Source organism: Canis lupus, chromosome 7 (genome assembly GCF_011100685.1).
Source record: "Canis lupus familiaris isolate Mischka breed German Shepherd chromosome 7, alternate assembly UU_Cfam_GSD_1.0, whole genome shotgun sequence".
Taxonomy (NCBI): Eukaryota; Metazoa; Chordata; class Mammalia; order Carnivora; family Canidae; genus Canis; species Canis lupus.
In genome coordinates, this window is record NC_049228.1 from 40,012,382 (window position 1) to 40,038,540 (window position 26,159).

At 46.0% G+C, this 26,159-nt stretch overlaps 1 protein-coding gene across 9 annotated transcripts in view; it reads left to right on the forward strand.

Annotated features, from left to right (window-relative positions):
* The window catches only part of NVL (nuclear VCP like), a 90,510-nt gene that overhangs the window by 18,927 nt on the left and 45,424 nt on the right, over positions 1-26,159 (forward strand). For all 9 annotated transcript variants that reach the window (XR_005362322.1, XM_038542879.1, XM_038542883.1 and 6 more), the window contains 6 exons: positions 1,690-1,834; positions 10,536-10,800; positions 12,339-12,557; positions 13,469-13,573; positions 17,664-17,726; positions 24,416-24,535. Coding sequence is in view for 8 of the 9 variants with exons in the window: in XM_038542879.1 (XP_038398807.1) it covers positions 1,690-1,834; positions 10,536-10,800; positions 12,339-12,557; positions 13,469-13,573; positions 17,664-17,726; positions 24,416-24,535 (917 nt within the window). In the remaining variant the exon portion in view is untranslated. The remainder of the gene's footprint in view (positions 1-1,689; positions 1,835-10,535; positions 10,801-12,338; positions 12,558-13,468; positions 13,574-17,663; positions 17,727-24,415; positions 24,536-26,159) is intronic.

The window sequence follows — 26,159 nt, forward strand, 5'->3', positions numbered from 1 at the left end:
TTAGAACTTGCATGAAGCAGCCTGGGGGTGGCTTGGGCTCTGTCCCGGCCTCCAAACAGGCGGCATTTGGTGGAGGCACACCTTCTTGGGAAGCTTGTGTGCGGTGACTGTGCTGTGCCACCTCATTTTCCTATAGTTTCTCCTGCTCATTTATGAGCTCTCGAGCATGAATCCTCTCCTTGAGCTTTTATGCAACTTTCAAAAAGTATTTAAGAACCTTCCTGTCTCACTCACGCTGACCGCCTTGTGCCTCTCTTCTCAATCCAAAATTTTATCAAAGGAGTAGTCACTGTCTGCTGAATACACGTTGGTGTTTCTGTTCTGGTCTACACTGTACTCCTGTTATATGTCCGTCCCCTACGTATAGCTGAAGCTAATCCTGGGAGAGTTGTGGAGGATCGTCTGGTGGCTTTCACGCTCATCTGTCCCAACCTCTGTTCTTCAGTGTCCTCGTCTGAGAACCTACCTGTCACAGATGTGGCAGGGGTTGGCCGAGGAGGCAACTGTGCCCTTGCACCTCGCGTGCAGCGAGCGGCCAGAGAGCATCAGCGTGGTGGTTCTCGAGGGCGCTTGGTCCCATGGGCTGCATCACCCTGGGCTGTTGGCATGTGTGGCCTGAGCACTAGCACTGCCTTCCTCTCCTTGGCCGGGCACTCTGGCTGCTCCCTAGCAACTCCCTGACATGGCTGCCTCCACCCACCTGTCCCTCAGACTAACAGGGTCTGACAGGCTCCACACTCGGCCCTCTCTTGTCGCCTTCTGCCCGCTTGCCGCTGGCTATCTGCATGCAGCTCTTCAGGAATCACGGATGAGTTGGAACCCTTGAGTTTTGACCAGCGTCTGGCTCCTCTCCCTGCTGCCTGTCGGATACCCGACAGCATGTGCTGCCATGGCTGCATCCTCTCCTCCCTGTGCAGACGATGTGCTCCCCTGACCCTCCTCAGGGACTCACTATGCACCTGGGCTTCTCCCTGTGTCCTGCCTTCCCTCCTCTGTCCCCTGATGGCCACAAGCACATGAACTCATTGCAGGGAACACTGCTCGCCTTTGTTCATCTCTGCTGGTAGAATTGTCTTTCCAAAACACAGATCTGATCAGGAGAGCCTTTCTTGCCTTCCCATCGGCAAAGACTAGTCTGTACATTCCTTACTTAGCATCATCGTACCACTTCGTTACCTGGGAGGGGTGCAGCCTCGGACTCCCTGCCTCCCTTGAGAGAATAAGACATGCTGGGCCCCACCTTCTACTTTTCCTAAAAAGTCGCTGCCTGGTGGGCCCCTCTCTGAGCATACCATGCATTCTGTGGTCCCTCACTCCTTGGTTCACGTGTAATTTTGCTAACCTGGATCTGCTAATGGCTTGTCCTCCAAGGCCTTCCCTGACTGTGACCCCCCAAGAACCCATGCTGTCTTCCATGGAGTTACTGTGATGCTTTGTTTTTTCCCTTCCCTGTGCTGCACAGGATTCGTCTGGTGGGTTTCTCCATAGACTGTGAGCTGCTTGAGGACAAAGTGTGTATTTATTCTCCTCACTTCTCTCCCTTAATTGATAATTAGTAAACATTAGCTTGTATAAATGTTGCTGTCAAACATGTGACACTCTCTTCTTGCTCACACGACTTAGGGAGATGCCGTTGTCGTCCTTTCCCGGTGTCTCGTTAGCCCTCACCCTGTGTCTGATTCTTACTAGATCTGAATACCACAGCTGCAACGGCCCGAGTCCTCGTCATTGGAGCCACTAACCGACCGGACTCCTTAGACCCTGCTTTGAGGCGGGCAGGAAGGTTTGATCGAGAGATATGCCTTGGGATCCCAGACGAAGCCTCCAGGGAAAGGTACACTCTTGTCAGATGAATTTTACTAACATCTGAACTGAACACTTTGGAAACAAGGAGGGACAAATACCACATAACCTTTTCACTCTCTTCGTTTTTTGCGCCAGTAACTTTGATTTTGAATCCAGGGCTGGTGATGTTCAGTTGGCTGATCAGCTAAGGGACAGTGTGGGGAGGCATGGGGTGGAGCCGAGCTTGCTGGCCTGCGTGGAGGTTATGTCAAGCACCACACTCATCTGTTGTGCTAACCTACCTAAGACCACAGGTTTTGTGACAAGAGGCAGCTGGAGAGCTGCAAGCTGTATGTGTTCGTTGCAGGGCCAGCCTGTCCTAGGAGGTGGGGTTGAGTGTCCGCAGAGCAGGGAAATGTCCACCAGTATCTCAGGAAGCAAAGACCACACAGGAGGCATTGTTGAGGCTGAGGAGCGGGAATCCCACAAAGATATTGTGTAATCCCACAATATTACAGTATTGAACCTGTAATACTGGGTTCATGGTGGCTTGTGGCTTAGGTTCGGGACACTAGCTGTGGCATCTGTGGTCCCCAGCAGCTTTCTGGAAGAATGGTGTGCAGTGAGGGGACAGTCTCAGGACGATGAGGGAGGGAGCAGTGCAGGCCAGGAGGCTGGGGGTGCAGGAGAAGTGCTCACAGGGCACATGGGGAGAAAGGGGGAAGGAACACATTGTCCTTCCTCATGGTTTTGGATCATTGGCTGGCATCTTCCTCCGCTGCCATCGTCACAGTCAGGCGTGTGCTGATTGCATTCCCACACGTGTGGTCCTGCTCATTCAGCCATTCATGTTTATCCATGTGTGCTTAGACTCGCAGCTCAGTGATATTTAACATGTAAGTGGTTCCTGTTTATTCGGCAAATACATGTTGAGCATTACCTCAACATACAGTCTGTTCTGATTTCCCAGTTGCTTCCAGAATGTACCTGTTTAGTTGTTTGTGTAGTTTTGTGTTTTACCTGGAATCCACTCTGGGATCGAACCTATAACCTCACCCTGCCTCCTTGGGGAGGAAGCATGTTTATGACATCAGTATTTTCTAGGTGCCTTGAAATTTGAATGTTCCTGATTGTTTCCTCCTGATGACACTCAGGTTAGATGCTTTGGGCAGGAATACTGCCTGGGCAGTGAGGTGTCCTCAACATCATGTAGGGAGGCTCACAGTGTCACTTCTTGAGGAGTCCAGTCACTCCATTAGGAAGTTTGTCAGAGTTTCCTCCTCTAATGGTGCCGTTTTCTTGTATACTTAATGGGATCCAGATATTTCTGGTATCTACATTTAGGATGGCTGCCTTTGTCAATTTGTTTAAACACTATTGTAGACTCAGAGTGAGCTCAGTAGGCACTCCTGGCATAGTTTCATGCAGGCTGGGCACTCCGGCTTAGTCCCGGAGGCCAGCACAAGTTGTCAGAAACCGAAGACGGTGTTAAGTGTCTACTATGCTTAAGGCCAGCTGGGGAGAGCGGGGTTCAAAGCCTGAAAGAGGATGGCTCTTGAATATAATTACAAGTGAGAATCTTTTAAGGAAGCATATTTTAAAATATTTTTATTCTTGTAAAAAACACATAAAACTTACCATCGTAACTGTTTTTAACTATATGGTTTAGTAATATTAGTTTTATTCACTTTGCAGCAAGTTTCTAGAACTTTTTCATCTTGCAATTTCATCTTGGAATATTAACATTTAGTACCTATTTCACACCCATTATACCCTAAGAAAGAGTATTTCTTTTTTTTTCTAAGATTGTATCATTATTATTACTTAAAAATATATTTATCTCAGAATGAGCGAGTGCACACATGTGCACACATTCCAGAGACCATAATCCTGAGATCATGACCTGAAGCAAAATCAAGAGTCAAGACGCTCAACTGACTGAGCCATCAGGCGCTCCTAAGATTTTAATTATTTTTAAGCAATCTCTACACCTAATGTGGGGCTGGAACTCACAACCCTGAGATCAAGAGTCGCACACTCCAGCGACTGAGCCAACCAGGCGCCCCAAGAAAGAGTATTTCTGATTGAATTTTTGACAAAGGAAGTATGCAGTTTTCCTACTTTTATACTTGTGTCTAGCTCTGAGTGCAAAAGCAAAATAGTTATATCATTGTATGCAGATAATGTGTTAAATTCTAAGATGGGGAAAATACATAAGTAGAATTGAGGTATGTCAGTGTATCACCAGTTGTTAGAAGGTCATTCATTAGTTGAGGAATTATTTAAGTACCTTTTTGTGGACTAAGGAGGGAGAAACAGTGGTTGACACTTCAGTAACTAGTGTGAGTGACTAAAAGAACGACGAGTACAAAAAGGATAAAAACAGGATCTTAGGGAGGATGTATCAGGCAAAGCAGACCTGGTCTAGGGGTTCTTTTTTTTTTTTAATTTTTTAATTTATTTATGATAGAGAGAGAGGCAGAGACACAGGCAGAGGGAGAAGCAGGCTCCATGCACCGGGAACCCGACGTGGGATTCGATCCAGAGTCTCCCGGATCGCGCCCTGGGCCAAAGGCAGGTGCCAAACCTCTGCGCCACCCACGGATCCTGGAAACAGATTTTCTATTTTGAAAAGATCACTATAGCTACAGCATGCAGAATGAATGAAAGAAGAACAAGAGTGGGTTCTGGTGGCCCAGGGAGGGGCTCCTATAAATCCACATGAGATGGCATTGGGATTAAGAAGGTGGGAATATTGGTAGATAACTAGAGCATGGCGGGGGCATGACTGGAGTGGGTACCAGGTGGCGGGAGTGTGGAGGGGGCACGGCTGGAATGGGTGCCAGGTGGCAGGAGTGTGGAGGGGGCACAGCTGGAGCAATCAAGTCATTTTGCAAGTAGAGCCAGTGCGTTGCATTTCTTGGCTGAACAAATGCATGGAAGGGGGGCCTATGATTGAGCAGAAGGGAATATTCCCAGGTCTCTGATTTCAGCATCTGTGCTGATGGTTTTCTCTGAGGGGATATGAAATACTGTAGATGAGCAGTTATGGAAGAGGATTTGGGGAGGGATGGAGTAGATCAGGGCAGTTGAGCTTGGCATGCTTGTAGGCTGTCCACATAGAGATGTCAAGTTGGCAGTTGGACAAGTACGGAGCTCTCAGGAAGGGAAAGCTGGGGAATCATCAGCACAGATGATTTGTCACATCTCATCAGCACAGATGATGGTCACATCAGACCAGCAGGACCTGACCTTGAGGAGCAGAGGCTGGAAGCCCTGGGGCAGGCTGAAAGTACAGAAGGAGTGGCCAGAGTCCCGGGAAACGAGGATGTCTGTAATGGGAGTGAGGGGAAGTGTATGTTTCCCTCAGGACAGAGTCATGAGAGCTCAGGGCTGGGAATTGTTTCTAGACCTGAGTACCTGGTGGCCCCAGTGACTTGAGCCGAGAGCTGTGCGAGGAGGCCAGTTGGGCAGTATCCCAGTCGAGTGGTTAAGCGATTGGAAGGGGTGACCCAGTGGACTTACATGATTTGCTCAGGGGAGGTGTGACTGCAAAAGAGTACAGGGAGGTGGTTGTGCGCCAGGGATTTTGGGGTGTTGGGGACTTTTTTAGGATGCAGCAGGTGGGAGGAATGGGGGCTGGAGACCATGTGAGGTCCTGGCTAGGGGGTGCAAGGGCTCCTCTGTTGGAGTGGCAGTGGAGGGAAAAGGGTGAGATGGCCAGGGGCCTTGCTGGAAAAGGGTGTTTCCTCCAGGAATTAAGCAGAGAGAGCGTGTGATGAAAGTCAGGCATGTGACCCATAGAGGTTGGAGGAGGATGAGGTTCTTGGCTGACTCAAGATGAGCCAGCTAGGATAACAGGGTTTTAAGGCTGTGTTTAGGGTTGGGGGGGGAGGGTGCCCATAGGCCTGGTCTTGGGGTTTCTTTCCGTGAGTAATGCTCAACGGTCCAGGTCCAGGCAGGAGGGAGCCGAGATTTAGGATTTAAGAAGAAAACCTAGGCCATAGGGTCTGAGTCGTAGAAAACAGCAGCACTTGGTTAAGGGTGAGCTCAGGTACCCACTGACATCCAGAGCAAGTGGGCGGAAGACCGTGGCCCAAACATGGGGTGCTGTAGCATGTGATCTCAGAGGTCAGCAGGTCCAGGTGACGATGCTGTCCAGAGGTGGCGGTGCCAGGACCTGGAGACCAGGAATAGGAATCCCAGCTCTGCTTTTGGGCCTGGGCCTTTTCCTGGATAGCCAGTGATCGCTAGCTCTTGTGTGTTTGTTTGTGATGAAGTAATCGTAGGGATGGTGCCTCATTTTATCTGTAAGATGGTGAAAATGTGGTCACTTTGAAAGGCTTCTGGCAAGGACTGCGTTAAGCACAACTTCCGACACATAGGAGTTCTAAGGTAGCTGTTGATGTTTTCCTGGACTTGAAAAGCATCCTGTTATGGAAAATCCCCGTGTACACAGAGCAGTCTGGTACAACTGTCCCAGTTTCTGTTACTGCAGAACAAACCACTGCAAAATGGAGTGGCTTAAACCAGTCCTTTAACTGTCTCCCACAAGTCCTGTGGGTACAGGACTCAGGTTCTGTCTCAGGGAGAGACAGCAGCTGGAGCTTGGAGCTTCAGGGCTGGGCTTACCCATGGACCTGCTTGTCCATGCATCTCTCCTCACCCCACCTCCACAATGTGGCCCCCTTCACGGGACCCCGTGGCCACGATTCTTGTTGTCCTGTTCTGTGGACTCAGGAGAGGCACCAGAGGCCCCACCTCCCAGTCCCAGGAGGGCTTGAAAACTCTGACACTAATGAGCCCATGTCTCATCACCCAGTTTCCATCTTGTTCTATCTATCCCCCTTTTCCTAGAGCATTTTATTTTATTTTATTTTATTTATTTATTTATTTATTTATTTATTTATTTATTTATTTATTTATTTATTTTTTAAGATTTTATTTATTCATGAGAGAGAGAGACAGAGACAGAGACACAGGCAGAGGGAGAAGCAGGCTCCATGCAGGGAGCCTGACATGGGACTCGATCCCGGGTCTCCAGGACCAGGCCCTGGGCTGAAGGCAGCACTAAACCACTGAGCCACCCGGGCTGCCCATCCTAGAGCATTTTAAAGCAAAATCCAGGCACTGTTCATTCCAACTATAAATGCTTTGGCGTCTAATGGATAAAGACTGTTTAACATCTCACAGTACCATGACATAATCACAAACAATTCTTTAATAATTCTAATACCCAAACCATACCCACAGGTTTGTGGTGTCTAATCATATTATGAATTTCAAGGTAACCGTATTTAGCATTTTCATTTCTCTGTATAAATAACTGTTCCTTGCTGACCCAAGTCCTGTATCGGGATCGTACTACCTTTCTTCACCATTTTAACTGGAATTCCTAGTTGTATTTTTTTTCATTTGCTAACTTTCTTATGACTTTTTCCCATTCTGTTTCCTCTGAGTGTCTGTGTACAGACATGTGTTGGTCTGTCCTGTGCCTTCTGTCACAGGGAGAGGCAGTGAGAAGTTATGTGTAAAGTCAGAGCAACAGTTCCTGCTATGTTGTGAGTCTTTTTTTTTTTTTTTAAAGATTTTATTTTTTTAATTTTTATTTATTTATAATAGTCACACAGAGAGAGAGAGAGAGAGAGAGAGAGAGACAGAGACACAGGCAGAGGGAGAAGCAGGCTCCATGCAGCGGGAGCCTGACATAGGATTCGATCCCGGGTCTCCAGGATCGCGCCCTGGGCCAAAGGCAGGCGCCAAACCGCTGCGCCACCCAGGGATCCCTGTGTTGTGAGTCTTGATGATTGATTGATTAATATTCTTTTCGCGGGTACTTTCCTTGATTGGCAGACCTTGGCTGACCATTCTGTTCTGAGACTGAGGCTGACGGGACACCTGTGGTGTGAGCTGTTTTGTTGAAGCCCGAGTGACACTGTAAAGCAGATAGACGGCCAGCTAACATTTTAGCTAGAAAACTCCAAATGTCAGTTTCTATAGATGGTTTTTGTTGAGTCACTTCAGATGTTTCAGAAACAGATGTTGAGGGGAGTCTAGGAGGCTCAGGCATGAAGAGTCTGCCTTTGGCTCAGGTCATGATCTCAGGGTCCTGGGTTGAGCCTTGCCTTTGGGCCCTCTGCTGGGTGGGGGGTCTGCTTCTCCCTCTCCCTCCCCCTGCTCACTCTCTCTTTCAAATGAATAAATAAAATCTTTAAAAAGAAAGAAGAAAAGAAAGGAACAGACGCTGAGACATCACTGCAGGTGCAGGTCTAGCTGCTGGTCTCCTGACACGGGCAAGGGGAGGAGTGAGGAATCACACACCCCATCTTTCTGGCAGAGTGGGCCTTGTGGTCTTCTGAGGGCATGCAGAAGACGGGGGTCATAGTGCTTCTCACGCAGGGTTTCCAGAATGTGCTGTTTGGCTCTCTGCTGTGGCCCCTGTTTCTGCCGCCCAGCACCCAGATGGCCTCCAGTTCCTGCTCTCAGGAATCCTTCTCATTGGTGCACCACCTCAAAAAAGGTTAACTTGACTTTATCCCCTCTCACAGGTCATTTATCATTCTCTGTCAACTTCATTTCTTCAGAAATGGTGGTTCACTTATATTCGTACAGGCAGTCAAGTGTCTCTTGGCCTGTACGAATGTAAGTGAACAATTGAATAAATAAATGGGTGACAAGAGGCAAGTCTCTGGGGCAGAATTCCAAAGGATCTACATGGATGCACTGCCCCAAAGGATGTAGTGTTGAGCTCCCTAATCCTTCAATGGCAGCTGGGCATGGCGACTTACTCCCAGAGAGTACAGTGTGGAAAGGGGGCCTAAGCTCCCAATGGAGACCCTGTCAAACATGGTGGCTAGCCTGGGCGTCAGAGTTCACATCCCAGCGCTGAGGTGTGTGAGCCAGACTTCGCCTCTACGCTCTTCCCGAAAGCACATTAACTTAGTCTGAAATCCATGAAAGTATCAGACTTATCCCATTTAGGGGGACTCTATAGAATCTGGGCCACTCATCCTCAGAATTGCCATTAGTAATAGGAGTGTGGGGTACATGGAACTCTACTCTTTGCAGTAACTCTGTAAATCTAAAACTTCCAAAATAAGAGGTATATTTCTTAAAAATGAATTAAAAGTCATCCTATTTATCATCAAACACAGTATTAAACCTTAATCATTTATTCTGAGAATCCCTTATTAGGGGTTTGAATCTTTTTTAGGGCTTTACCGACCGTAGGGCATCAGCTAGAGCTGACACAGAGAGACCCATGTCAGGAGGCCTTTCTCTTCTTAGTAAGATTTGTAAGCATCAGAACCACAGACACCTGTTTCTTTGGTGTCTATACGGAGCCACACTGGGGCCTGTCACCAAGGACCAAAGTTGGCAGCTTTTGAAAGACCTTATAAAAATAAAGACTGATCCTTTTTGTTGCCCGTTCTGTGGTTTGCTTCCAGAACAGCAGGGGTTGGTGTGGCGGGGAGTCCAGACAGCCATCTGGTTCCATCCACTGTGGGATTGGCTGCAACAGTCATTCTGCCATCTGGAAACTGGAAATCTCTTCGTGGGTATGGTCTCCTCTGGAATTTCCAGAGTATGGTGACTGGAAATACCCACTTTTTTTTCAGAAAGAGAAGTTGTAACTGAGAAAGGGATGATACTTATCTTATGTTAGCTGTTTCTTGTGACATCTTGAGGATCTTAGTATTCTTGTGCGTGGCAGCAAAGGTGTGGATCTTTAGAAAACGGTTTTAAGGTCGATCCTTTTGTGTTCTGCTGTGTAGAGTGAGTGAGTTTCTGTGGGTCAGTAATGTTTATCTGCTTCTGTTTACTTACATGATCTCCAGTGACTTTCCTGGAACTTACTCGCCATCCGCTCAACACTTGAAAATACTCCTCTTCCCTACAAATTTGGAAATTCCAGAATGCATTTGCTTGTCCAGGTTAACTTGTAATATCACGGTACACACGTCGTAATAAATAACACGTGGGCACTTGGTGTCGATGAGCCACTGTTTCAAGGGTTTAGTGCATGTTCACGCACGATGGCCCTTCAAGTGAGCACAGCTATCACTTGTAGCTGAGAAGCGACAAAACCGAAGCCCACGAAGCAGTACCCAGCCTGACCTTTGGAGCAGTAGAGCAGCCTCAGAGCTCCCAGCCCTTTATCTTGATGGCTTGTAAAGTTCTTCTTCCTGCAGATTGTCTAGGAAGGGCCTTTGAAGAAGGCCTTCTAAGAAGGGCCTGGAGGCCCACATGTCCGTGGCTGGTACCATGGCTCTGCTTCAGGCCAGCGGACTTTCTTGCACAGGGAGTACAGTGAAACTGCAGAAGGAACTGTCCTAATATAAAATTGGATGTGAATACATGTATCAACACAGCTTTTTTTTTTTTTTTTTAAAGATTTTATTTACTCATGATAGACATAGAGAGAGAGAGAGAGAGAGAGGCGCAGAGGCACAGGCAGAGGGAGAAGCAGGCTCCATGCCAGGAGCCTGACGTGGGACTCGATCCCGGGACCCCAGGATCGCACCCTGGGTCAAAGGCAGGTGCCAAACCGCTGAGCCACTCAGGGATCCCCCTCAACACAGCTTTTTGTGATGAATAGAATTCATGGTATACTTGAATCTGGTGGCTTTTATTTCTGGCAGATGTCCATTTAGTCTACACTCAAAACGGAATTTACCTCAAATAATCAGTAGTTTGTTTCTACTGGTGGGTCAGGAATCTAAATTTTTTTGCCCCTGTCTTTTCTACAGAATACTTCAAACTTTGTGCAGAAAACTAAGACTTCCAGAAACTTTCCCTTTCCGTCACTTAGCGCACCTGACGCCGGGCTTTGTTGGTGCTGACCTGATGGCGCTCTGCCGAGAGGCAGCTATGTGTGCAGTCAGCAGGGTCCTGATGACGCTGCAGGAGCAGCAGCCCACAGATCCTGAGATGGGAACATTACCCTCCAAAGGAGGCCAGGAAGACCGGGTTGGCACTGAGCCGGCTTCTGAAACACCGGTGCTCTCTGTGCAGGTACTGTAGCCGCTCCTTCACAGTGGATGTGCAGCCAGGGTCGGTGGATGTGAGGTGCATGGTTTTCTGTTTTGCTGGCATTTTATCCACGGAATGATTCTCCATGACACCCAGAATGTCTATAGTTTCCAAGCTACAAGTTTCACGTTTTTAGCTGATCCTGAATAAATTCATTTTACAACATGGATGATGAAATTGTGGAGCAGGGGTTGGCAAACCATGGGCTGCCTACTCACTGCTTGTTCCTGTGCACTGAAATTACAGGGGAATGCGGCCGTGCTCCCGTGTTTGCACATCGCCTCCCTGCTGTCACATTTCCTGGCAGAGTGCGCACACGGTCCCTGCAGTGACAGCATACAGCCCACAGAGCTTCAGTGTTTACCCTCCAGGCCTGGACAGCTGCTGTAGGAGCACTGGGCACTTAGTTCTATTTTCTGGTTACCTTCTGGTTACGTGGACCAGCGTGGTCTACAGGCATACTTGTATCTGTGAGCTTGCTTGCATGCGGCTCTGTTGACAGCCCACGTCAGTCCAAGGTCGGTGCTACAGCTGTGAGCTTGGTGCTTCATGAAAACTCAACACGTTTTTATAGCACTTTATGGTTTGCATAGGGGCTTCGTACGGCTTCGTAATCAAAGGAGCTCAGTGTGAGAGACTATGGCTTGTACAGGTCACATGGCCTTTGCTTTCCAGAGCAGGCATCCAGTCTTTGGTTTTAAATGTCTTTTCCTTCCTTGCTGATTGCGAACCACAGTCCTGTCTGTTAACATTAACAGTAAGCATAGTCCTTATATAATGCTGTACATATGTTAGGATTTTAGGAATTGAATTACTCAGAGTTACTTTTCACTCATCCTTTTATATTCTTCACGAAGCAAGAAGTCTGCCTTTGAGGCTCAAGATTCAGGGTAGTACTAGGAAACTGGCCTGCTTCTGTGTGCTGAATAGACTACCGTGAATTCACTGTGCCGTGAATTATATTGCCACCAGAGTCACTTTATTTTCATTTCCTCAAAATTCAGCTGCTTTTCTATTATTTATAAGTGAAAAATGGGAATCCATGGCTGTGGGAATGAACATCATTAGCTGCTGGTATCGGCCCGGCTAGCTGTGGTGTGGCGTGCGAAAGTCATCCTCCTGCATTCCATTAGTCCATGGACCTTCCCTGACCAAGTCGGATGGTCTCAGCAGAGTAAAATAAATGACTGAGTCAGTGGAGAAAGTTGTTAAAACACACAAAAGCTCTATAGCTTAAAGAAATATTGCAGGGCAGCCCCGGTGGCGCAGCGGTTTAGTGCCGCCTGCAGCCTGGGGCGTGATCCTGGAGGCCCGGGATCGAGTCCCACATCGGGCTCCCTGCATGGAGCCTGCTTCTCCCTCTGCCTGTCTCTCTCTCTCTCTCTCTCTCTCTCTCTCAATGAATAAATAAATCTTAAAAAAAAAAAAAAAGAAATATTGCAGTAATAATTTTTAAAAGTATGAAATAACTTTTTCAGCAACCTTGGTAGTTTTTACTTTCCCCTCCTTTCTCCCCTCAGGATGAATTGCAGTGGCTGCTGGAGTTGCTGAGAAGCCAGGATCCACTGTCCGAGGAGCAGCTGCAGGGACTATGCATTGAATGGAATGATTTCACTGTTGCCCTGTCCTCGGTGCAGCCCTCTGCCAAGAGGGAAGGCTTTGTCACCGTCCCCAGTGTGACCTGGGCAGATATTGGCGCACTGGAAGATATCAGGGAGGAGCTCACCATGGCAATACTGGTAGGTGTGTCTGCCTGCGCTGTGGCCCAGTGCCCGGGTGTGCATACAAGGCTGCATATCTAAATGAGCTTGACCATAGGCTTTCTTCCATGTGTCCTGGTGGATTCTCACGAAGCCTCCAGTGGTGATTTTTTCATTCTTCTGACATCTGTTTTAGACTTACTCTTTTTCTTTTTTTTTAAGATTTTATTTATTTATGAGAGACACACACACATAGAGAGAGGCAGAGACACAGGCAGAGGGGGAAGCAGGCTCCATGCAGGGAGCCCAATGTGGAACTCGATCCTGGAACTCCAGGATCATGCCCTGGGCTGAAGGCAGATGCTTCACCGCTGAGCCACCCAGGCTTCCCTTTTAGACTTATTCTTATGGCTGTGCTTGAATTCTGTGAACATTAAAAAAAAAAAAAAAAAGTATAGGTTTCAACCAAGAGCTGACAATTTGAGAAATATTTTCTTAACTGACACTCATTCAGGTCAAAGCAGTTTAGTGCCCATGAAACTATGGATTGATTTTCATCCACGCTAACTTTTCCACTTTCCTGAGCATTCTGGTTTGTTACTGAAGTACAATCCACTTAAATATGTGGAGCTGCTAAAAGCGTAGAGGGGGTAGTGTCTGGCTCCTGACCCCGCAGGGCAGTGCTGCTTCTGGTCCCCCAGGACGGCACCATCTGAAAGCTTTAGACCCTAAAGTTTAGATAGCTTTAAAAATATCTTGATTTTAAGATGCTGAAGTGTTGTGTTTTTATGTTTAAAATGTTTCCAGAACTCATGCTTAAGTGTAAATTCCTCAGGAGCAGGGACTCCGGTGCTTACCACCAGATGCCCCATCCTGGTTGGTAGCATGCATCTGGAGATACGGGATAGAATACACATTGTAATGACCAGTGTGAGTGCTGTGCTCTACAGGCACCCGTGCGAAGCCCTGAGCAGTTCAGAGCACTTGGATTGATGACTCCAGCTGGGGTCCTCCTGGCTGGCCCCCCTGGCTGCGGGAAAACGCTCCTGGCAAAGGTACGGTGTGAGTGTGGCCGCACGTGTTTCCTTTCCTGCTTTCAGGGAGTAGAGTAGGGATTTAATCTCCATGGTGCAGTGAGCGGGTTTTATGTAATGTCTGTTACAAGATCCTTCTAGCAAGGCTGACAAATTTTCTTCAGGGAAGTTTCTCACTTTAATTATGAAAACCACATTATTGGGAATTTACAAAAGGAAAAGATTTTTCCATCAGCCATCACCTCATCAGTTTGAACACAGCAGTTACCCCATTTTCTCTTTTTCTGGTTTTTAGTGAGTACAGTTGCGTACTTGTATGTAGCTGACCTCATTTCTTGCTTTCGCATAACTTACCACTCATAGGAATTATTTTCCTCTATGTTCCTTATAATTGTCATTTTAATTAATTGTGTTTTTTTCTCAGTAGAAAAAACAGAGAAGTAAATGGGGGACACACTCCTTGTACCTCTCGCCGCTGACCACTATTTCATTCTGTGGTCAGTCCTTCCAAACGTCCTCTGTATGTGCGTGTCACAGTGACACGTATGTGTACCTTTTTTTTTGTATGCACGTGTTTTGGGCAAATATAAGGATTTTAAGATGTTTTCCCCTCAAAGCAGTATTCCTTGAACATCTTCCCATGTCAGCATGCATATGTCTCTGTATTTTTATGTCAGGGTAGTATTCGGACCTAACGATATGCTATAGTTTACAGAAATGACCCCCACTGAAACACTACATCGAATAGTCCTGTACTTAACTTTTTTTTTTTTTTACCTCAACCGATCATTTTATTACAGCACATTCCTAAATAATTTTTCAGTAAAAGGAATGCATGTTGTTAAAGCTTTTGACTCATTACCAAATTACATCTGCTCCATCACCAAAGTGCCTTCCAGACAGTATGTATGGATCCTACCCAGTCAGTGTGAGTTAGCGAGAGCCAGTAACACTGCTTTTCATCTCTGACCGTCTGGGAGGCAAAAGTGGTATCTTACACTATTTAATTCACATTTTAAAAATCACCAGTGGGCTTGTCAAACAGTATATTTATTGGCTGTTTTTCTTGATGAAGTGATTATTCATATCCTTTGCCTGTTTTTCCATTGACGTGCATATGATTTTTATAATCATTCTTCATATATTAAAATCTGTTACATTTGTAAGTGTTTATCAGTTTATTTTGGCACTTTTGACTATTCATATTTTTGACATATTTCCTTTTTGTGGGTTTTCATATTCATGTGGGCAAATTTCTCAGTCTGTGACTTTTTTTTCCTTTGGAGTCATACATATTAGAACCCTCTCCTCTATACGTTTTATTGTCATTTTTAGTGTCTGTATAATGTTTCATCTATAATTTACTTAGCTTTGTCAGCTTTTAAAAATATTTGAATGACTTATAAATAGGAAATTAAAATTAGTAAGTGCCACAGTAGCCACATAATTTGTGACTGCTTAGTAAATATCAGATATCCACATATTAAATAATATATAGGTGAAGTATTCCAAACTTATTTCTACTGGTACTACTAAATTTCCTTGCTTGATGCTCCCAGTACTCTTACACGGCATGGCTGTACAGGAGCGTGGGAGCCACTGGGGGGGTGCAGAGGGCACCACAGTTGTTCCGTGCTTCTCAAACGACACAGCCAGAAAAAAGGTCCAGCCCGTGAACATGTAAATTCACCAGGCGGTACCTGTCCCTGGCCTGGGTGCCTTGTCATGTTTGTTTTTTTTTAATTAGTTAGATCTGCCTGTGAGTAGCCCTGCCCATGGCAGAAAGACAGCTTGGGTTCTTGGAAATCCATAGACAGTGTTAAATCATAGACCAGATTTCCTCTTTGCTCAGCCCTGTGGCACTTGTCTGTGTGGTCACTTTCTGGCATCTGCCCACCCAGAGCAAAGAATCTCAGCCAGGACTCCATGGGTGGGCTTAAGGTTCACTGGGTCTGTGAGCCCAGGCAGTATCTGTGCAGCCGGGAGAGTTTGCAACTGTGTTCAGGTTCTCCAGGAGGTACATACCTGGAAATCTTGAAACAGTAGAAAGTGTCCTTGAATGGCAAAAGCAAAATGTTATTACAGGAAAGTCGTAGAACCATGTACTAGTTGGAACTTAGGAACCTGGACTTGGTCATAAAATGAAGGTTTGGGCTAATCTTGGTGATTTTGTTAACTCAGGAACGCAGTAAGATAATAAGATGTTTCTAAACACTGGCCCATAGAGAGTATGTGAGTAGCATAAAAGTGAAGGCATGTGATGTCTGGCGCCAGCACACTGCAAGCTGATGATGAATGAGGAGGATAAGTCAGCGAGTGACCCAGAACCCTGGCATGGAAGCCAACAGCTCCTGATGCTGCGCAGGTGGCTCACAGAGATGTCCATGAAGAAAACGTAAACTGTGACTTGACTTAGGAGACAAGATTTCCAATAGTTTCAGAAACTCCTGGGGGCTTTAGTGGGTTAAATCTAGTAATCTGGCACCTGGAAGCTGAAAACCTAGTGCGGACACATCAGACTTCATTAGATATGGACTTGACTCTCCTCTTCATGTGGTGTTGTATGGAAAGCAGGGCAATGATTGAGCGACATGGGCTACCCATGGGCCTAGCACTTGCTCCATCGCAGAGCTCACAGGCATTCGCTCTTGCAGCAAGTACTGACCCACTGATGTCCTCTGTGCTGGCAGTGGTTTGGGGTGAACGGGGCATCTCCTCTAGTGGGGTTTACTGTCCATCTGGAGGGGACAGGCAGGAGAAGAATGAAACAGAGGCCTTGAAAGGCTGAGAGGGTGGGTGGGCTGTTTTAGATAGTGATGCTCAAGGGATGCCGACATTTAGCAGTATCCTGAGGGACCAGCCAGCCACCTGAAGCAGCAGGGAAAGAAGGGGAAGGCTCTTCCAGGCAGAGGGTATGGCCGTTGCAGAATCCCTGAGGTGGGAAGGGCTTGGTGAGTTCGAGATCAAGAGAAAGCTGGTGGCTGGACTGAGGGAAAACTGCCCTGTCCCAAATGACCGGCTTGTGAGCTGCAGTAAATATTCCACCTTGTACTCACAGATGAATGGGAATCCTAGGGAAACCATATGGTGGGCATTTTTACAAGCGTGCTGGGTGTGCTGTGAGAATGAGTCCGAGGAAAGCAAGGTGGAGAGGAAACCAGCCAGGGTCTGTCCACTGTGTTTTGGTTTGTGTTTTTTTTTTTTTTTTTTTTTGCCTGTCCAGGCAGGATATGAGGCAGTCTGCGCAGGGGGTGCATGGGGAGAAACAGAGTGGTGGACTTGTACATTCTGGCATCAGAGCAAACAGGGCTTGTGGATGGACTGGACCATATGACAAGGCAAAGGGTCAGGGGGACTCTGTGGCTTTGGTCTAAAAGCTGCCTTAGTTGGAGGCATGGAGTGTGGAGGGAGTTGGTGAGGCATCCTGCTCTGGAAATGACGGATTTGAGATGTGAGTTCAGTGTGGAGCGAGATGCCGAGCAATCTGCTGGGTATAGATCTGGAGCTCCGAGGTCATGCTCCCAGGAGCAGAGGTCCTGGTCCTCGTGGAGCTCTGGGTGATTTTGCTCAGGTTTGGTCTCTGCGTTCTGGTGATCTCTGTCAGGTTCTTATACACGTGTAACTGTATGTCTCTCCTTTGTGCTTCTCTTGGGCTTTGAGCCATGCTGTTTAATTGTTATTAAAAATAATCTGGAAATACTGACCCTTGGTCAACATGGATACTGATGTTTTTGAATTTGGGTTCACATGCGAATGATTGCTTTCACTGGGCGAGATGTGCTTGGATGCAGAGATAATGGTTTCACTCGAATTCCATCCTGGGGCTAGGAATGTGCAAACTCGCTACATAAGCAAGTTTACGGAAACAACCCTGGCATAAACGTTCCTGTTGTTTCTGATTTCTAGTCTGTCTGAGTGATTCTTAGAAAGTTTTAGGTGAACATTCCGTTGATTTTTTTTTTTTACCCATCTGTGTCCTGCATCTAATCAGGAAAACACAGCTGTAAAGGAGGGGAAAATAGCATAAGCTGCGAAAGCCCCCACGCTGTCACAAATGAATTACTTGGTTCTGTGTTTGTCTGATCTGTGTCCTTTGGTCTTCTCTCCTCAGGCTGTTGCAAATGAGTCTGGCCTGAACTTCATATCTGTCAAGGGCCCCGAGTTGCTGAACATGGTAAGTCTCCGTGGCATCAGCTCCGCGTGTGGGTTAGGAGACTGGTGGCCACTCCAGGGATGGGCGGAGCGTCCTCGGCCCTGGAAATGGACACGGCATTTTGGTGAAATCTCCACTGCAAGCGTGGAGACGTTAGCTATCTCTGCTGTACCGAGCATGTAACTGTAATCCTCAGTCTTCAGCACTGAGCCTCCGTTTTCTCAGCTGCAAAATGGAAATAACCAAACGGCTGACATTTTAAAGTATGTGCTCCATGCCTAGTACTTGTCACATGTTGGACACACAGTTTTGAGCTGTGTGGGTTTGAGCTGCCCACTTAGTGTGGAGACTTTTCGATAAATACAGTCCTGTCAGTGTGTTTTCCTTAGGATTTTCTGAATAATATTTTCTTCTCCTGCTAACTTTATGGTAAGAATTCAGTGTGTGATATATGGAACCTATGAATAGGGGCCAGTTGACCGTTTTTGTTGTCCGCAGGGCTTCTGAAGGCTAACAGCAGGCTGTTAGTGGTTAAATTTGGAGGGAGTTGAAAGTTAAATGTGAATTTTCCATGGTGATCGGGGGAGGGGGGTTGACGCCCCAAATCCTGCATTGTTCAGTGGTCAACTATATTATTCTTCAACAACCCCATGAGATACGAGTTATTATTTCCTGATTCCGGATTTCTGAACAAGGAATTGCACTCTACAGGCGGCACACACCTTGGCCAAAGTCTGAGAGCTAAGGCTGGAGCTGGGTTATATGACTGCTGGTTGGGTTGCCTTGTCCTGCTGTCCAGTGGCTCAAATGACCTAAGGTGTTGTTTTTTTTTAAACTGGTGTGGAGCCTGACATGGGGCTGGAGCTCACAACCCTGAGATCAAGACCTGAGGCAAGATCAGAGTCAGATGCTCACCTGACTGAGCCACCCAGGTTGCCCCTTAAATGGCTCAAGTTTTGATAAATACCTTGGGGGGAAAATAGTACGTACTATTATAGTAGTAACTTCTTTCTGTATTTAGCAGTTTATATAGTGTCTCAAATTTAAGAGATTTTGAGTATCTTATTATTTCTTCATCCCTGTGAGGAGTAAAAGGGCCACTCTGTCATGTAGTAAAACGAAGAAGTGTCCTATCGTTTGTTTTAAAAGGCCTTTTAGGGCAGCCCTGGTGGCTTAGCGCTTTAGCGCCACCATCAGCGCTGGGTGTGATCCTGGAGACCCAGGATCAAGTCCCACATTGGGCTCCCTGCAGGAAGCTTGCTTCTCCCTCTGCCTGTGTCTCTGCCTCTCTCTAATTCTCATTAATAAATAAATAAAATCTTATAAGAAATAAATAAAAATAAAATGTCTAAAAAGACCTTTTAAGTTTATCCCTTACCAGTTATGTGTTTCCTATTGTATGTGTTACTTTCCTCCTAATGTAAGGATTCGCATTTAAGCATTTCCTGTGGGCTTTCTACTTATGTCTGTACTTCTGTTGTGGTTGATTTCTGTGTTCTGGCAGACGATGTATCAGAAGTGAACTGTGCAGGGAGAGGATTGATGGGGGTTGAGGCTGGGAAGGAGTTCTGTGAGCAGTGAAGGGCTGTAATCTCCAGAACAGCAGAGAACTGTTAACTTTATTTTTGTTAACTTTATTATGATATGAAATATCCCAAGCATATAAGAAGTTACAAAGAGTAAGGTAATGAACCTTCTTGTATCTGCCACCCAGCTTTAAAAACGACACAAAACCAAGAGGCTTGAAGCCCCCTGCAGACCTTTCCTAAGTATGACCCCATTCTCTCTCCTGTAGAATTTACCATAATCCCAAATTTGGTGTTTATTAATTCCATTAACTTCCTCATTTACTGTATGTGTATTTATCCCTCAACAACCTATGGTTATTATTGTACATGTTTCAGAAATGGTTAAGGGACCACTGGAAATTTGCATACTTACTGGTTATTTGATGTTAAGAAAATAAGTTTGAAGGGAAGTTGTGAATTTAGGAATGCAGATGAAGAGCATGCATCCCAGTGAGCACACAGTGAGGTAGGCAAGTCTGGAGTCTATGTATTGCACACCTGAAACCAATATGACACTATATGTTAACTGTACCAGGATTAAAATTTAAAAAACAAAAATCAGTTTTGAGTGTGATGATGATGTAATTATGTCAAAAACCATTGTTTTTTAGAGATAGTGAAATACTTACACATCCAACATGGTGTCTGGGTTCTCCTTCAAAATGCCAAGAAAGGAAAGCAGAGAGACTGTGGATGAAGCGAGGTTGGTCAGGAATTGAGCTGATGATGATTGAAGCTGGGTGATGGGCATACTTGAGACTCAGTATACTCTTAGGCCTACTTTTCTTACGTTTGGAACTCTTAAACAGTAAAGCAAAAAAAAAAAAAAAACAACCCCACTTTATGTTAGTGGTACATGTACTCTTGTAACTTGGTTTTATTGTTATTTTTGTTGAACATTATAATTATTTCAGAATTCCTGAACCCAATTCCAATGGGAGGAGAGGTTCCCCCAAAAACCATCAGGCAATCTGAGAAGTGGCAAGGTGTCCAAGAACTGGACTCAGTTCAGCCCCATTCTGTAGTCTGCCCGGACACAGCAGCAGATTCCATGGGTTAGGGGCTCAGTCCTGCGGGCATGTCCTCTGCCCTCTGCTACAGCCACCAGGCTTAGGCCATCACCTGTGTTCCTGACCCACCTGCTGTAGTGGAGGTTCCAACAACTCTCTGCAGTTTCTTTTAATTTGCTAGAGCAGCTTGCAGAACTCAGGAAAATAACATGTGTTTATTGGAGTATATGATAAAGGTTAAGAATAAACAACCACATGAAGAGACACAGAGGGCAAAGTCCCAAACAGGAGCCTTGTGGGCTCAGGCTCGGGCTCCGGGGCATGTGGGAGCAGATAGGCTCCCCAGGCAGAGAAGGACTAAAACTATCCTCTTGGGTTTTTATGGAGGTTGGATGACATAGTCCTAATTGGTTGAGTCATTGACCATTGGCTGGTTGAGTCACGTCCCAGTAGGTGGGAAGTGAGGAAACCTGAGAGTCCAGGCCTCTGACCACACATCCTCTGGCAGCCAGCCCCGCCCTTGGGTGGGGTCCAGATTCATCCTTATTAGCAAGATCTCGTTTCTCAGAAACCGGGTGAATACCAGGTATATCTGAGGAATATACTTGGTCATCTGAACGACCAAATAAATACTTCTTCTGAATCATTGTATCACAGGTGTTCTCTTTGATGATGTTTGCCTTTCGCACATCAGTCTTCTGAGTGGTACTCCACCGAATGAATGTAACCACACTTTTAAAAACTCCGTTTCTGGGGATCCCTGGGTGGCTCAGCGGTTTAGTGCCTGCCTTTGGCCCAGGGTGTGATCCTGGAGTCCCGGGATCGAGTCCCATATCAGGCTCCTTACATGGAGCCTGCGTCTCCCTCTGCCTGTGTCTCTGCCCCTCTCTCTCTCTGTGTCTCTCATTAATAAATAAATAAAATCTTTTAAAAATATAAATAAATAAAAATAAAAACTCCGTTTCTTTCTTGACGAATGTTTAAGTTGAACATTATATACGCACATCCTTACATACGTCTAGGAGCTATTTCCTCTACGATATGTACTTGGAGGAGAATTGCTGTCTCTTGTCCCAGGGCTGTTGTTGCACTTCCCCCAGCTGTGAACCAGGGTCCTTACATTCTTACCAGTGCTGGCACCGTCAGATCACTACTTTTCTGGGGAGTGCTAGCATTCATCTCACTGGGGAACCCTGGCATTCATCTCACCGCGATCAGACTTGTCTTCTTGGGAGAGGTGTGGGAAGAGATCTGTAGCAGAGTCCCAATGATGGGGTGGGGTAGGGAGAGAGGTGGAGTGATCTACTGAGGAAGATTTACTTCTCTGGCTTAGAAAATGTGTTTGGTTGAGGGCATCTCTGACTCCATCTGGAACAGATGTGAGTCTGGAGTGCTGGGGAGATTTGGGGTGGCACCTGAAACCCTGGGGATGGACACAGTCTGCTAGGGCGAGTAAAATGAGGAGAAAGGCTCCCAGGGGCTACAGGACAAGGAAGGGAAATCTGGCAAAGCAGGCTGGTCTTTGAAGGGGGAGGACAACTTCTTCAATCTTGTCAATGTAAGGAGACCCTGTACAAGGAATAGAAAGTAGGACCTAGGGTTTGGCAACTGGAAGGACATTAATGACTTTAGGGAGAATATTTTCAATAATTGTGTTGGCAAAAGCCAGATTATCAAGGTTGAAAACTGAATGGCGGACAAGGAATTAGAAGGGGTGTTTGGGTGGCTCAGTGGGTTAAGTGTCTGACTCTTGGTTTTATTTTGGGTGGTGATCTCAGGGTCCTGAGATTGAGCCCTGTGTCTGCTCAGCACAGCAGGGAATCTACTGGAGATTCTCTGTCGGCCCCTCCCTGCTCCCCAACCCCACCCCACATGAACATACACTCTCTCCCTTTCTCTTTAAATTAAATCAATTTTAAAAAATTAAATCAAATTTTTTTTAAAAAAAAATAAGGAATTAGGGTGCCTGGGTGGTTCAGTGGCTAAAGCATCTGCCTTCAGCTCAGGTCATGATCTCAGGGTCCTGGGATCCAGCCCCATGTCGGGCTCCCTGCTCAGCGGGGAGTCTGCTTCTCCCTCTCCCTTTGCCCCCCACTTGTGCTCACTCTCCCCCCCGCCAAATAAATAAATAAATCTTTACCAAAAAAATGAGTTAGAAATGATAGGTATAGGCTCCTTACTTGAAATATTTCTTTTTTTTTTCTTATTTATTTATTTATGATAGAGAGAGAGAGAGAGAGAGAGAGGCAGAGACACACGCAGAAGGAGAAGCAGGCTCCATGCCAGGAGCCTGATGCAGGACTCGATCCTGGGACTCCAGGATCACCCCCTGGGCCAAAGGCAGGTGCTAAACCGCTGAGCCACCCAGGGATCCCCTGAAATATTTCTTAAAGGCCAAGATAGTGGGATTTTTTGTTGTTGTTCACTTATTTTAATCATTGTTGCCTTTGTTAAGATTAATTGACTTTTAATCTGTCCTTTTTTTCTTTTTTAAAGATTTGATTTATTTATTCATGAGAGACACAGAAAGAGAGAGGCAGAGACACAGGCAGAGGGAGAAGCAGGCTCCATGCAGGGAGCCTTACAGGTCTCCAGGATCATGCCCTGGGCTGAAGTCAGCGCTAAACTGCTGAGCCACCGGGCTGCCCATAATCTGTCCTTTTGAAACTTTAGGTTTACCTTCCCCTAAATTAAGTTTTCCTTTACTTGGTCGTTTTGGTTGCCAGATCCATAGTCCTGGTGCCATACTGACTGTTCCCATCTGTCCTTGTTGGAGACTTTGCCTCTGCCAACGCACTGTTAGGTTTTGGGTTTGTTTGGGTTTGTTTTTTTTTTTTAGTATCTACTGATCATTTTGGCTCAGCATTCCAGATATAACTTTTGCTGACTCGGATTCTTTAGGAAAGCAACCCAGACTCCTGTTACTTCTAACTGTGCGTAGGGTGTGATGATGGAGACGAATGTGAGTGAAAGTGGCTTCTGCTTTCCAGGGACTTCTCTCTACAGCACAGTGAAGGCAGGCTAGCTGGAAGCCACAGTAGTAGAGGCACTATAAGGGAGACGGATAGGAAGACAGACCTGTTGGGACCTTCTTGAGTACAGGGAGCATTTGGGGCAGGCTGGAAAACAGTGCAAATATGAGAAATACTGAGATAAGACGGGCCAGGCGTGAGGGAAGGAAAGTCCTGCTTGTGGGAAAGAGTGAAACACTTGAATCACCATCATCTGTGCTGTGGTGCCTCATGCCTGCGTTACTTTATCATAAAACAGCACAGCAAACACTTTGTGATGCAGTTGATGCCACAAAGAGTTCTCAGATTCTGTCTTATTTAGCAGTTTTATTATGAAAAAAACTGCTTTTCTTAATCAGTTGGAAATTTTACAACAATTTCTTATACTTGGCCAACAGTGAACCATACTCTCACATGTAACTTCTTGTACTGATTAGTCCTAATGCCATAGCTGCTTGTGAGTTGCTGTATTTCTTAACTGGTATTACTGTTTCCTATTTTGATTTAGATTTTACATTTTTACTCCTTTAAGTCATCTACACTCAACATGGGGATTGAACTCATGACCCCGAGATTGAGAGTTGCACACTCCCCCACAGAGCCAGCCAGGCACCCCTGATTTAGATTTGAACCTGCATGTGTCCTGAGAAGGCTGTTGGAGACCTTACTGGCTCACCTACCTTCTCTGATGCCATGTGACGAAGTAGCCCTTACATTCTCAACCTGACCGTGTGGAGAACACAGTAGAGCGGCTAATGGCAGTTAAAATATTGTTGGATCCAGGAAAGTTACAGCTGGGTGTCTTACCTGCATAAAGCTTAGGAGATCAGTTGTAAAATACAGCAGAGTTGCAGGATCGCTTTTGACCTGGAGACCTTACATTCACTTAGCCTTTGTTTTGTAAATGTGGAAATTTGTAAGCATCACTAATAATCTGATTTTATAAGTCAAACCACAAATTTGTTTTTATGCATCAAAAATGGGTAACTGTCAGCAGTTGCATGTGGTGCAACCTAATACTTCCTGGGTTCTGATACATACGTGTCATTTAAAACTAGTTTTACCATAATTTGGCCCAAACCCCAAGGTTAAACAGTCTCTGTTTTGTTTCTGCATGGCAGTACGTCGGTGAGAGTGAACGTGCAGTGCGCCAGGTGTTCCAGCGAGCCAGGAGCTCCGCACCCTGCGTGATATTCTTTGACGAAGTGGATGCCCTGTGTCCTCGAAGGTCAGACAGGGAGGTAGGTGTTAGTGCCAGAAGCCTTTTGTCGGTTCTTACAGAGTCATTTCCCAGAACGCTGAGATTCTGGTAATGCAGAAACATAGTAATTCTAAATGAGGGTCCAAGGATAGCAGTTGTCTCTCAGCCTCTGCATCTTTTTTTTGTCTCCACCATACTTGGGTTGCACACATCTGGGTCACACCTGGCAAGTGACTGGGAATAGGAGTGACAGGGCTTCCAGTGGCCCACCTCGTGATCGTGACTCTTTTCAGGCAAGTAGGTTCTCGAGACAGGACAGAGTGTGATGTCAGACGGCCTCAGCACTGCCCCTTGTCTTCTCTGGACTACACTGACATCACTTGGCTGAGTCCCCGGGGGTAGAAATTCTGATCAGTGAGTGTCTGGAAGCGCTCTCATCCCAGGCACACTCATCCCAGAGTCTACGTCGCAGTGAGGCCTCACATAGGGAATTTACAGCCTTTTAGAAACAGGTAGCAAAGCCTATTGATCAGTACATTCATGGCAAGATGACTAAGCAAGTTATTTTATTTCACTTGTGGTTTATCTTCAAATAGTTGCTCTGTGTGTGCCTGTACGTGTAAAACATTTATTAAATGCCTCATTTTGCTTCCAATCTCTAGAAGCCTTCCAAAGTCGCAAGAATAAAACTTGATTCACGTCCGTGTGGCCCATATCACAGCGGATATATGTTTCCTCCTCCACGAGTCCTTGCCCACATCCCAAACCTTCCCCAGTCTCTGACACTGACATTGGTGGCCAGGGCAGAGGCCCTCCCTTGGTGTCCCTGCTGGCTGCCACATCCTAAATCTGATGTGGGGATCCAGAGCAGAGCGCTGCCCTTCCCATCCTGCTGGTTGGGGTATGGTAAGCCCTGGACCTGACTCTGTTCTCTCTCCTCTTTGGCTCTGAATAAGCCCTGTGTTTGTCACCAGCCCCTTTCATGGGTTTGTAGCTTGTCATCACAGAGGGGTTCCTGAGGTGCATGCAGGCTGTGGCCCGGGAACCACACTCCTCATTGTGGGCTTCTCTCGCTTTCTTGGCTATTTGCAAACACACCCATCAGTATTTCAGAACACATGCTTTTTTTGACATTTTCACAGGAAGGGGATTCTGAAAATATGTTCAAGCAAGCCAGGAGCTGGAACATTCAAATACATTTGAATGTATTCTTTAATTATACAGGTTATACATGAACACATTCTTGTAACAAAATTCAAAAATACAGTTGAATAGATCGAGTGTGTTTCTTCCCATCTTTCTCCCTGTTGCTGTCCTTGGAGGTGACTACTGCCAACATGAAACTGTTCATGTATTTGTTGTTCTAAAACTTTCTCTGTAAACTTAAAAACATTATGATTTTGAGGTTTTTTTTTTTTTAATGTGGTCATTCATCTTGGTGATTTTCCCATGTACTTAAAAACTTAATTTTTTAACTGTTGCATAAATATGCCACAGTCTGGAAGCAGATGTATTTCTTTAATGATTCCACTCTTTTGGACTTTCACATGCTTTCTAGTTGTTTCTCACAAACAAAACTGAAGTAACCTCTTTACACATAATTCTGTGCATATGGAGAGTTTCACAAATGGGGTATCGGTGTACGTGTATGTGTATTGTGTGTT